Source organism: Acromyrmex echinatior, chromosome 10 (assembly GCF_024713525.1).
Source record: "Acromyrmex echinatior isolate Ae372 chromosome 10, ASM2471352v2, whole genome shotgun sequence".
Lineage (NCBI taxonomy): Eukaryota > Metazoa > Arthropoda > Insecta > Hymenoptera > Formicidae > Acromyrmex > Acromyrmex echinatior.
In genome coordinates this window covers 12,023,748-12,038,077 of record NC_141861.1, presented here as the reverse complement: position 1 = coordinate 12,038,077, position 14,330 = coordinate 12,023,748, and the positions used below count along the sequence as shown (strand labels likewise).

Below are 14,330 nucleotides of genomic sequence, written 5' to 3'. Positions count from 1 at the left end.
AACTGTGTATAAATAGTACCTAAAATTTTAAACGCGGTTTTCTCGAAATCATATTTTTCATGTCTGTTGACATAACAACACAAAAACTAATAATCGGATTGGTTTCATCTTTTGTGTAATTCGAAATAACTGTTATATCTTTTGTGTAAACCTATAAAACTAATAAAATGTTAATAATAATCTTTCTTTTTGTTAAAAAATGTATCGAAAAAATAATTTAAAAAATTAAATCTTTTTTCAAACAAATTTTACTTAAAAAAATCTTGTAATTTTTTACTCGAAGCGAGATTTACACAGAAAAGACATTAATAACAAATGAAAATATACCTTATATTTTTGTCTTACACTAGACAACTCAAAAATTCAAAAAATTCTGAAACATTGTGTGCAAATAGAATAGTTTATCCGTAACACAAAACTATTTTTTGTTTATGCGGAATTACAGTTTTAGGAGACACCCTTTAAAACATCCTTTTAAAAAAAATTGGTTTTTTTCTTATGAAGGATATCGTCGACTATAAAAAATTCCCACAATGAAAATTAAATAGTTTCAAGAGTATTTTATAACTATAATAAAAAATTTTTTTAAATTATTTAATACCTTCATCCCCTCCCTTTTTTAAAAAAATTTTTATATAATGGAAATTAAAGAGCATTTTACATTGAAAACAATGATATATATTACAATTATATTCCGAAAAACCATTTTTCAAATATGAATGAAAACATCTATGTATGTGCGTTCTGTACGTATTCGTTTCATTGACTGCGCGAGATAGTGTGAAAGGCAAATATAATACAATTCATCAGCATAATATCAATACAGCAGCAATTTGAAATACGAGCTTCTATATAACAACAACAACAACAATAATGATAATAATAATAATAATAGTGTATCTAAATCTAAAACCGATAAAATATTTTTATGATACATATAAAGGAATGTACAAAATACTTCTGACAATTAAAAAAAAAGTATGAATGAAATAAATAAATTATTTTTATAAAATATCGTTCATTTAATTTTATCTTTTAATAGAACAGTTGCAATGTATTTAAAAAAAAAAAAAGATTATATCACAGTAATTCCGCACAAACAAAAAATAATTCTGCGTTACGGATAAACTATTCTACATATTTGCATACAATGTTTCAGAATTTTCTGAATTTTTGAGTTTCCTAATCTTCCTTGTCAGATCGTTTGAATGGGCTCTACAATATCAACGGCAAATTATGGTTACACGAAACACCTCACAATATGGCGGATATATCTCGGACAAATTTTTATAAAATCATTTGAAAAAATTTGTAATTAACTAATAAATGTATATAAAAGTATTTCTAAAATTTAAAGTTTTTAGGAGTTATAGTTAAAAAAAAATTCCTAAATCTGTCCTATTTCTTAGCACTTTAGACTAAGATCCCCCTTAAACTATTTTGTACATATTTTGATCTTTTTATTTATATTTTTTTATATATTTGTATTTTTTTTACTTTTTTATTTTTTAATTAAACTTATAAAATTTTCATTTATTTGTTTGCTATTTTAACGACTAAATTATTAAAGTTTCTATTAAAATAAAAAAGATACAATTATACATCAAAAATAAAATAATCTTTCTGTAATTGCACTACTGCCAGAATATCTAAATAGAAACATAGAATAATTTTAAGTAATTCAATAAAAAGCTAGATTTTAAAATATAAAACAAAGTATTATATAAAAAAAATATTGGAACTTTTAATCTGAATTACTTTCTACTTTTTAACATGATGTGCATAATATATCATTTATTCTTGTTTAACATTCGATGAATCACAAGAATAAAAGATGCATTATGCGTGAAACAGAACACAACTAAAGGAATCATATATTGAAAACTATATACTGACCATATATTGAATCATATATTGGAATTTAGATTTTACGTTTTAAAATTGTGAACAATCCTATTATTATTCCATCAGCGATTTATACTCTCGACGAAAATATTAAAATATTGTTTTATATTATGCGTTAATGTGAAAAACATAAATAAAACCTATTTGTGCATAAAATTATAATTTATAAAAAACCAAATTTTATCAAAATTACCGTTTTACTAATAATTTTACCGTTAAGTAATTATCAAATTAAATTTGATGTCTAACTTTACATCTCTACCGGTATTATATTAAAAAGATATTAATGTACTGAAAAACTATACAATTGAAAAACTGCACAATTGAGATCGCAAAGCGAAATGTAATTATGACAGTCTTATTTCGCATGTTAAAAGATTTATTTAAATATTTAAATATTTTTTTCAAGTCTGTAGGCTCATGTGGGACCAAGATTGTTTATATCCAAAATATCCAAAATAACAGTAAAATAGTTATATCTCGAAAACTGTTAATTTTAGGAGATCGCGCCCATTGACACTTTTAATCAGAACACCTGGAACTACAATTTCCCGAAATATGAGAAAATTTGACCGAGAACCAAAATCTATAAGAAACGTGCGGGATCCTTTATTTACAGTTTTTCAGCACATTAACATCTTTCTAATATGATAAGATTGAGCATCAAATTATTAAAATTTTACTTGTCAATTTAATTTAATTTATGATATTATTACAGTAGTTTAATTATAAATCTGGAAAACCAATTCATGTAGTTCGAATGACTACAAATATAGTATATATGCATGTACATATGTATATGTTATATATTTTATATATATATATATACACACACACACACACACATATATAATTCACATTGAATTATTTAAGCATTAAAGATCCAGCTTTAACCATTATAGGCTTTAATATTTTTACTTGTTAATTATATATGTATTATATCTAAAATTTAATAATGCATATTATGACTCACTGATCAATAGCAGGAACAGCATAATGTCCTGTAGGTGTCATCATAGCACCAGGTACCAAAGGTCCTTCAACTGGTACCATAAAACTTCTGGGAATACCTGTGCTCTTCTTAATTTCAATTGGCTCTTGATTTGTGCCTAGTGGACAGTTTTTGATCCAATGTCCAGGCTGGTGACATTTATAACAACGATAATTTGCAGGTACATCACCAGTCTGATTGGCTCCACGAATTTTCATGTAACTAATGAAACATTACACACACACACACATATATATATATATATCTTACTTTCTTACTTTAATTATATATAATTTAATTCATGTAAAAGTATTTCATTTGTGTCAACAAATAAAAATAAAATTGTATACTTTGAAGGATCGTAATCTTGAGTCGATTGCGTCATCATTGCACGGATCTTATCTTCCTCCGAGCCATCTAATCTCGTAAGATCTACGGCTCTACCTAAATTAGTTTCGTCCTTTACATTACTGAACGGAGGAGTTTCATTTCGATCCCAAGAACGTTTCTGTTGTACTGTCAATGGAACTCTAGCGACAATAAGACTAGTATTTTTAGCAATTAGCGCATTATCATCCGTATAATCTAAGGAGATGAATATGATTACTGAGTATTATTAATAATATAATCAATAGTTGGACAATAGTTTCAATAGTTTGGATCAATAGTTTCGTAAGATGGAGACAAAAATTTCATGAGAAATTTCAAGAAAAATTGAGACATTTGCCTTCCTTTGTTTGTGCATTTGTAATTTGCAGATCAAAATCTGTATTTTTGCCGATACGTTTCTGATGAAATATAGCCTTTTTCAAATCTGCCACTGAAATGTGCAATCCATCAAATGACACAGTGTCATAATCCAAAGTAGATTTAAATTTATAGTGTACGGACATCGTTGTTACTTAAGTAACCTAAAATGCATATAAGAAATTATCAATAAGATAAATTTTATATTATCTTATAGATAGAAAAGTTTTATTTTATAAAATTTAAATGATTTTATATACAGAAATTTAACTCATTATATTGATAATTAGTAGTATAAAAGTGAAGAAAATATAATAAAAATGATACGATTTACGAGAAAAATTAAGAAAGCAGAAGAGTGACAGGACTCGGTATTGTGCTATAGATATATCGATTAAGGGAAAATAAAGGATAAAAATTCCATTCTGCCAAGATTACATGCTACATGTATGTCACACATGCATTGTTTTATCAAATTTATTCTATTACATTCTCGATGCAATATAAACGCATCGTTCTTTTCTCAAAATTCTTATTATAAAATATATGAATGAACGCATATACCTCCTCGCGGAAGTAGTCGACGATGAGGTAAAAGCCGCATCGGGTGCAAAGGTTAAAACCGCGATATTTTATATATATATATATATATGTATATATATATATATAATATGTGCGTATGTGTGCGTACGTGTGTGTCCCGAGAAGAAAACGTTGCGCAAAATGACGGTTGCACGACACCTAGCTTGAATAAATAGGTTAACTCGAAGCGACGTATGTACGTTAACGCACGACAATATTGCGACGTACATACATACTTTCCAGTACTATCGGCAAATCATTAATACTGTGCCAACGACACATATACATACATATCATACTGCCTGCGTGACGTGACGTGATGCGACGTAGCGACTTCGCGAACGACAGTCATACGATTAAATACAAACTGCACACCGTTAGCAGATCGGCCGATCGCTTCGTTAACGTGCATCTAAACAGAAACGTGTCAGAGATGTGTCAGAGATGTGTCAGAGATGTGTCAGAGATGTGTCAGTACGTGGCAATTTGAAATTTTAGGTGAACTTGGACAATTTCGCAAATTTCACGTGATTTTACACGACTAGCGTCGAGCAGCCGAGTTCCGCCAGTGCCATGCCATGTCTTCACTAGAAACGGCTAGAATCGGTATAGTACCGCTTCATTTTATCACAATTTATTTATTTATTTACCAATGATAACCTACGGTGAGCAGTGATGACACTTGAAACTGCTCGAACTCTCGAATTGTATTTCTGCCGATCTTGTTTAGAAATTCTAAAATGTCGGAAATAAAACGAAGCTACAAAAAAACTCCACGCATTGTGACGATCGCAACGAGCTCACTGACGCTGCAACTACAAAAAAATCGTAATGTACTGTTTACAACAAGTTTCGGAACGCATCGGATATGTCATAGGGAATTTCTTTCCCAGTTGCTTCGTTCAAACTAGAGTCCTAGGGTGCGGTCCACTTTCAGGATTGTGCTCAGATTCCTCATCGGGTGGGTGATCGCTGGGTGGTGACTGAGTGAGTGGGCGAAGCCTAGCGAAAAGTACCGAAGTGGTTTGGGAATCTGAATGCACTCTAAGATATAAAGAGAATGTCCTACATCGGTTACTGCAAATATTGGATCATCTAAAAAGTATTTGCAGTACTTTGTCACTAGATATATGACCATCAACACACATCTAGTGACAAAAAACCGCGGATACTTTTTAGATGACCCAATACATCATTTCTAGAAGTTTTGCAAAATGGGGCCAATTTGAGAACAAAGCATGCGACACGAACAAACCTTATAATTCTATTGGCTCCTGCATACTGGACGCGAAAACGTTTGCGCGACAAAATGAAACGCGGTAACTAATTAACATATTAAGAGTTGTAAGCTTATTGGCTACCGCATCACATTTTGTCAGCGACAAGCGTTTCCGCGTCCAGTATGCAGGAGCCAATAGAATTATAAGGTTTGTTCGCGTCGCATGCTTCAAATTGACCTAGAAAGCACTTGGATCACAAGTAAGGTGGCGATTAGGGCAGTTGCATTCATGTGCTCCAATGTTGAGTGACACGAACGGATTTAGGACAAGTGAGCATGTTATTTAATCTAATCTGTGAAATCATTCGAACGGATCGGACATGTGTCTCGTTTCGATATTTTGTATTACCTCGATTATTTGAAAAGCATTTTTATAAAAAATGATCCGTTTTTAATAAATATAAAAGTTACATTATATTTTTATATTATATTGGGTCATCTAAAAAGTATCCGCCGTTTTTTGTCACTAGATGTGTGTTGATGGTCATATATCTAGTGACAAAGTATCGCGGATACTTTTTAGATGACCCAAATATTATTGAAAATAATGGAGCATATTTGATTTAAATAAATTGATTTTAATACTCTAAGAAAAACATTTGAATTTTACTAAAAAACCGCCACGAATTTTTTCCCAATATTATACTATATTGAGAAAAAATTCGTGGCGGTTTTTTAGTAAAATTCAAATGTTTTTCTTAGAGTATTAAAATCAATTTATTTAAACCAAATATGCTCCATTATTTTCAATAATATTTTGCCATTTTGGGGCAGAGCCATAATCCCATCGCGATAGAACTTCTGTGGTTTCTGATCGAAAAACTGCTTCAAGTGATTTTCCCAAATCACTTTTGAAGCCAGCTTTACATTAAGAGAGTTCTCCAGAGACCTAAACAAATGATAGTCTGAGGGTGCTATGTTAGGACTATATGGTGGATGCATTAAGACTTCCCAGCCAAGCTCTCACAATTTTTGCCGAGTTATCAAAGATGTATGTGGTCGAGCGTTGTCGTGATGGAAGACGACACCCCTCCTATTGATTAATTCTGGCCGCTTTCTTTCAATTGCTTGTTGTAATTTCTCCAATTGTTCACAGTAGAGTTCGGAATTAATTGTTTGATCGGGCGATAACAGTTCATAGTGAACGATTCCCTTCCAATCTCATCACACATACAACATCATCTTCTTCGTCGTCAATCTCTCATTGCAATTGCTTATGCCTTCTCTCCTTCCTTTATCCACGATCTTTTGCGAGTTCGATTGTCGTACGTGATCTATTTTTCATCACCAGTTATCATTCTCTTCAGAAATGGGTCAATTTCATTCCATTTCAGTAGCGTATCGCAAATATTAATTCGGTCCATCATGTTTTTAACACTCAACTCATGAGGAACCCAAATATCAAGCTTCTTTTTGTATCCAGCTTTGTGTAAATGATTTAAAACTGTTTTGTGGTCGATGGCTAGTTCCCTAGCAATCTTCACAGTGCTCACATACTTATCACGCTCGACTTTTTCCATGATTTCATGGACTTTTCAGTGATTGGTCGATCGGAGCGAGGTTCATCTTTCACATCAAAATTTCCAGTACAAAAGCGAGCGAACCATTTCCGTGCTGCTGATTTTGATAGAGTATTTTCCGTAAATAGCACAAATTTTTTCACAAACCTGTGCAGCGTTCTTGCCTTTATCGTAGTAATACTGCAAAATGTAGCGAATTTTTTCCTTATTTATTTCCATTTTCAAAATAAAATAACTTTTGATCCACTTCATCGATTTCAATCTTTTTCGGCTCAAAACAAAGGTTGCAATGTCACCTTTTAAACGCACGTCTAGTGTTGTCGATGCGATTAGTAGTTACCGACTGCTGAGCATTTAATACTATCTAGTGGGAAAAACGCTACGAATTTTAACCCACACCTAATATTTTATTATATTAATATTATTTTATTTTATTTTTTTAATTTTTCTAATTTTATTTATTTTATTTATTTATTATTTTTATTATATTTATTTTATTTATTCATTTAGTTTATTTTTTATTTTATTTTATTTTATTAATATTATATTATATTTGTTATATTATAATACATTCTTATATTTATATAAAAACGCATTTATTAAATTACAAAACAAATTTGAAATACTTTTTTCGATAGTATGTTTTTAACCATTACGCATGTGAGTAACATGCCCCAATCTGACCACTTCCACCTTCTGAGGTCAGACAAATGAAGCGTACTCTGAATTCAGTGCTCGAAATTAGTTGCCCATTTCGGACAATTTCTGAGGCGGTGATTCCAATTACGACGTAATTACAGGAAGTACAAATTAGTTCGGTCCATTTTCCAAAAGATGGCTCTGGCTGTTGTGAATGTGTGGCTATTGGAGTGACTGTGCAATATGGCGCCGATGGTTACCAACCAAAGGCGAAGGAAATCAATTGGCGGGAAATCGTTAGGTTGAGAATGAGTGCTACTCACTGCTTCTAATTTTTATGCGATTTAATACAAACTTAATATTAAACTAACTAAATACTAAATACAAATATATTAGGGGTACAAATAAGTTCGTGTGGTTTTTTCTCGAAATTTGGAGTTTTATTGTGAAAAACCGGTTACAATGTAATCAGAGTCACTTCCAATGATAATGCAAGCTCATCTTGCGTTTGACATGGATCTTCATCGAGTAATGCCTCTAATTCTGCGTCTTCAAACTTTCTTGGACATCCGGCACGCTCTTGGTCTTCCAAGTCAAAGTCACCACTCTTAACCGTGCAAACCACTTCTGACACGTTCGCTCAGATAGAGCATGGTCACCATAAACTTCCACTAAAATACGATGACTTTCGGCAGCACTTTTCTTCATATTGAAGTAATGCAGTAAAACTCCCCGCAAAAACACTTTATTTGGTACAAAGTTCGACATATTTGACGAAGTAAAAATATTGTTTACAATTCGAACAAATGACACATACTGAACTTAATACCTACTAATGACAGCTATCCAATGCATACTTAGAAATACGGAACGGTGGAATGAAACAGTAGTTACGCCATCTCTTTCAAAACCGCACGAACTTATTTGTACCCCTAATAGATTAGAAAATAGAGACGTGATTGCGCGTGTAAGACGACTCGGATACTGGCATTGCGTCGCGGAGTTACAATACAAGAACTATGAAAATACACTCAAAGTAATTATCTGACGACGCTAATAATTATCACAGACATGAACAGTGATCAGGTCTCGCGGAATACACAAAGTAATTCGGAACCTCAACTTCTGAGTTCTTACTTACTGACTATCGCAGAGGTCCGCACGCGGCACGCCATGACACCAGAGAGAGCGAACGGAAGAAGAAACGGAAAGAACGACTACATCAGCGCCGCGACGGACGCATGCAGCGCCGCCACTGGCGCTCTCAGTGCCGCAGCTAACGTTCGCAGCGCTGCGACCAACGCTCGCAGCGCCGCGACTAACGCTCGCAACGCCACAGTATTCCCCTCCCAGTGTAAACGTTAAAAAAAGAAATACTGATTAAAATATCGCTAGAACGAGAATAACAAAAAAAAAATAAATGAAACAAACAGAACTTATACATACTGGTTTGCTTAACGTAACATTGCGCAAATTAATTCTTAAAACTAATAGTCTTTCGCTTTGTTGCTAGAATATGTTTTTGGTTCACCTTGCACTAGAATGTCAGTTGAAGACGAAGATGCAGTGGACGGAGTAGTTCTTGAGTCCGGATTAGTACGCGGGCTTAAGTCTGTCGACCATGACGTTGCTGGATTTGTCGTCGATTTCAATGGCGAAGACTTTGTCCGAGATGCGCTCTAATACTTTATGCAGTCCGGTATATGGTTGATCCAGAGGACGTCTGTTGCCTTCAACTTTGCAGAAAACGTGAGAGCAATTATACAAATCTTTGTGGAAAAATAGCTTAGATCTTATGTGATGAGAAGTTAGTCTAGGCCGCAACTTTTGCATAATTATGAAATCCTCGACGAAAATTCGTGGGTCGCTCAGCATTTCTTCAGAGGAGAAAAATTCACCTGGTACCTTGAGCGTAGTGCCGTACACTAATTCCGCTACCGAAACGCCTAGATCTTCTTTGAGACAAGTTCTCAATCCTAGTAATACTGGCAGTGTATCAGTCCATTGAGTTTCACCGTGACACATTAATGCTGTTTTTAGAGAGCGATGCAATCGTTCGATGATGCCATTAGACTCCGGGTGGTATGCAGTTGTCCGACAACGTTTAGAGCCAATGAGTTTGGTTAATGTGTTGAACAGCTGCGCTTCGAATTGCGAACCTTGATCGGTCGTGATCAAGCGTGGAGCTCCGAATCTGGCTACTCAGTGAGTGAAAAACATCTTCGTCACCGTGTTTGCTATACAATCCTGTAATGGAATAGCCTCCGGCCAACGAGTAAATCGGTCAATCATTGTTAATAAATACCTGAAACTTTTGGATGGAGGTAGAGGATCGACGATATCGATATGTACATGCTCGAAACGAGTATCTGGTACTGATATTTTAGTATTTAGTGGGGTATGGTTATGACGGTGAATTTTAGATTGTTGGCATGCTAGACAAGTGCGGAGCCACTCTTTAATATCCTTAGATATGGAAGGCCATACAAATTTGCGCAATTTGCCGGTGAGTTGCTCTGCCGCTTGGATGCGACATTTGATGCACCATGTCGAAAACTCACCTTCGTAGTGGTCCAGGAATATAAGGTCTGATTTCTTGTTCTGAAGTGTCACAGTAAATATTGGATGCTGTTTCCGACAAGGTGAACTTTTTGAGCTTCAAAGACGTTGATGTGGATTGCTTCAGTTGCTGCAACTCATCATCCGAGGCTTGAGCTTCTGCAATCTCCTGCATATTGAGACTAGTTGGTATCACGATAGTGTCGGCGCGAGATAATGCATCTGCTACAATGTTATCGGCGTATGCGCCTGAAACGTGACGTACACACGTGACGGTTGTGAACTCTGAAATGAAGATGACGAGAGTAGATGTCTTGGCGACATTTGTTCTGACTTCTTCTTGAATGCATAAATGAGGGGTTTATGATCCGTGATAACGTGAAAATTTCGTCCCTCTAACATATATCGAAAATGTTTGATAGCCGCATAGATAGCTAGTTCTCCATCATATGCACTATATTTTGTTTGTATAGGCGTGAGTTTCCTTGAAAAGAAGCTGAGTGGTTGTAGAAATCCGTTGCTGTACTGTTGCAATACCGTCGATTGCTTTGTCTGAGGCGTCTGTTTGCAACGAGAGTATTGCATTGCTGTCTGGAAATGCGAGCGAGGTGTTCCTTGAGCGAGATGTTCCTTGACTCGTTGAAAGGATTGTTTGAGCTCAGAAGTCCACTCGATTTTCGCATTGTTGTTGCGTTTACGCCCAGAAATTACCTTTAGCAATGATGCCTGTATGCTTGCGATATCCTTTAGAAATCAGTTGTAAAAATTGAGCATTCCTAGAAATCGTCGAAGTCCTTTTTCAGTAGCTGGTTCCTGGAAATCGATAATTGCTTGAACCTTTTCGGGCAAGGGCTTGATGCCTTCGGCGCTGATCACATATCCAAGGAAGTTGACGCTCTTCTGCCTGAACACGCATTTATTCGGATTGATCGCAATCCCATGCTGTTGCAGTCTACCGAATAGAATCTTTAAGTGCTCTTTGTGCTGGGTTTCGTCCTGCGAAGCGATTAGAATATCAATATAAGTGAAACAGAAATCGAGTCCTACGGTTACCCGATCCATGAATCGTTGAAAAGTTTGAGCTGCGTTACGAAGTCTAAAAGTTATGTATGGAAATTCGAAAAGCCCGAATGGTGTAATGATGGCGGTTTTCGGAATATCCGATTCGCGGACTGGAATCTGCTGATATGCGTACTAGATCGATCGTGGAAAATACGGTTTTACCATGAAGGAAATGTGTGCTGTCTTGAAGAAATGGAATTGAGTAACGGTTCGGAACGGTTACCTCGTTGAGCTTGCGGTAATCCCCGCACGGACGCCAGTCACTGTTCTTCTTCTGAACCAGTGGGCTGGCCCAAGGGCTCTTGGAAGGCCTGCATAAACCCTGTTGCATCATATATTCGAACTCTTGCTTGGCTGCTTTTAATTTCTCCGGACAGAGTCGTCTGGCTTTGTTTGACATCGGGGGACCCGTTGTTTCGATAACGTGTTCTATCCCATGTGCGGCTTGCTTATGAGAAATCGATGCTCGGGTTATCTCTGGGAACTCATTTAACATTTCTTTGTAAGGGCAGTCATCGGCGAAGGCTGTCAACTTCGGAACGATTCTACAAACGAGCTGTGCGTTGACCTTGAAGAACGTGTCGCCATCAATTAGCCACTTGTGCCGGATGTCAGGCAGCAAAATAACGCGCTAGAAAATCCGAGCCAATTATGAATGTGTCCACTTCGGCGATGACGAAGGGCCATTGGAAAACCCTGCGGAATCCCAAATCGAGCCGCAGTAATTTCTGTCCATATGTAGGTCCATATGTATGATCGTTCCGTTTGCTGCGTAGAACACCTGTTTTCCAATATGCGCAAGGTCGCGTCTTGAGGCGGGTATAGTCGAGACATCGGCTTCAGTATCCACTAGGAATCTGATGCCGGTGACGCGGTCCCGGACTACCAAACGGCGATTCGCCATCTGCCGTCGGGGATAGTTCGGCTTCTAGTTTTCCTGTTCCGTTGATTCTTTCGGCTTCCAGCTGCAGGGTTGCGTACACTTGACTGCGTTACCGCCGAAACGTCGATGATACCAGCACGGCTTGTTCTTAGATTGTGACCTTGAACGGCTTCTGCGAGAATTTCGCGAGGCCCGTGATCTGTCACGCGATAAATGAACTACCAATTTATCTACCCGATCTATAAGCGCGGATATTTGCGGATCTACCGAACTAGTTTTCGTCGGCGCAACCGTTGCGACGGCATTAACGCCGGTGGATAGCACGTCCGTTATTCGGTCTGCTAGTTGCGATAGCTCTTCGAGTTCGTGCTTGCTAGACGCTAGTATACCCTGCACTTGTTGTGGTAAGCGTTGTAGCCATAAGGATTTGAGCACCTCTTCTGATGCGCCATTTTGCGCGAGATCTCGCATCCGACGGAGCAAATGCGACGGGCGGCGATCACCTAGGTCAATCTCGTTTAATAATCTACGCAGTTTCTTTTCGGCGCTGTCCGCGAAACTTCTCACCTATTTTTGAGCGCGACGTACCTATCCATCACGGGCGGATTGAGTATGATATCGCTAACTTCGGAAGACAAAAAGTCGTCGTCAAGGCATTGTATCACATAATTATATCTTGTGTCATCTGCAGTTATGCCTGCGGTGAGGAATTGAGCTTCCATTTGTACGAACTAGAGGTCTGGCTTCGTTTTTCAAAACGGCATGGATCTAATTTCGACTCACGAAAGCGCAGGTATTTCGATTATGCGCGACGATACACCGTTGTCTTGATTGCGCGCAGGGGAATCGCTTGAACCACTCGGCATGTCAGTGATTTATTTAGACGCGCGCGTAAGGTTAAACACGCGAGAAGTCAAACGCGCGAAAAACACCACGCAATCACGTCGGGGTCACCAGTCTGTGGCTATTGGAGCGACTGCTGTGCAATATGGCGCCGATGGTTACCAACCAAAGGCGAAGGACAATTGGCGGGAAATCGTTAGGTTGAGAATGAGTGCTACTCACTGCTTCTAATTTTTATGCCATAAGGCATAAAAATACAAACTTAATATTAAACTAACTAAATACTAAATACAAATATAGATTAGAAAATAGAGACGTGATTGCGCGTGTAAGACGACTCGGATACCGGCATTGCGTCGCGAAGTTACAATACAAGAACTATGAAAATACACTCAAAGTAATTATCTGACGACGCTAATAATTATCACAGATATGAACAGTGATCGGTCTCGCGGAATACACAAAGTAATTCGGAACCTCAACTTCTGAGTTCTTACTTACTGACTATCGCAGAGGTCCGTACGCGGCACGCCATGACACCAGAGAGAGCGAACGGAAGAAGAAACGGAAAGAACGACTACATCAGCGCCGCGACGGACGCATGCAGCGCCGCCACTGGCGCTCGCAGCGCCGCGACCAACGCTCGCAGCGCCATGACTAACGCTCGCAACGCCACAAATGTGTAGGGAACTACGTTCTCAATATCTCACTAGCGCAGCGAGTGTAATAAACTTAGGGATTTTGTAGGTTGTGAGTTGCCTACAAGCAGCGTCAGAGAAAAAATAAGAACAGATAGATTATGGCGCTCATTCTGTATGATAATATTCATTTGAGTAATAAAATTCATTATTATTAGTTACAAGAAAAGTGTCGATCATTACACCTTATATCACATCACACGACAAGCGTGAGCTCGTCTTGAGAATTTGACTCATCAATTGAGTCCGCCATTATGACCTGTCAAGGACGACATCGCCGCCAATGTGTCCAGCGAGCGCGTCATCGCCGCCATTGTAGTCGGGCAAGTTGCGTGCGCAATACGTCAGTTTTTAGCGCGTGTAATCTGGCAAAACAGGAAAGTAGACCCTCCGTGAGGTTAATGCATGAACATTAAATAACGATTTCTCCATTTTTGATAGATTAATATTAAGTAGCGATCGAAGTTTTACATAGCGCGCGCGTGAGCGATTAGGATTTAAGGCCGTTAGGAAATACTGATTGTTCGCAAACTTCGATATGGTAGACGTATAATCATGCCTCCTCCTATCTATGAGGAATTGCAGGCGCTGGTGACACAGCTGCAAGCGGCGCCTCAGCAGA

General features: G+C 37.2%; 1 protein-coding gene and 1 pseudogene across 6 annotated transcripts in view; both read right to left on the bottom strand.

Annotated features, from left to right (window-relative positions):
- The window catches only part of LOC105144409 (something that sticks like glue), a 30,014-nt gene extending 24,961 nt beyond the window's left edge, over positions 1-5,053 (bottom strand). For 3 of the 6 annotated variants that reach the window (XM_011053292.2, XM_087410818.1, XM_087410819.1), the window contains exons 1-4: positions 4,516-4,636; positions 3,624-3,807; positions 3,247-3,481; positions 2,879-3,118 (exon numbers count right to left, since the gene is read on the bottom strand). In XM_011053292.2, the coding sequence (XP_011051594.2) occupies positions 2,879-3,118; positions 3,247-3,481; positions 3,624-3,789 (641 nt within the window). In that variant the 5' untranslated portion in view covers positions 3,790-3,807; positions 4,516-4,636. Of the gene's footprint in view, positions 1-2,878; positions 3,119-3,246; positions 3,482-3,623; positions 3,808-4,207; positions 4,225-4,515; positions 4,637-4,875 lie in introns of those variants that run through there. The other 3 variants (XM_087410815.1, XM_087410816.1, XM_087410817.1) reach the window with 3 other exon arrangements.
- A 7,159-nt stretch (positions 5,054-12,212) lies between these two features.
- Positions 12,213-13,433, bottom strand: LOC105144423 (uncharacterized; annotated as a pseudogene).
- Between the last annotated feature and the right edge of the window lie 897 nt (positions 13,434-14,330).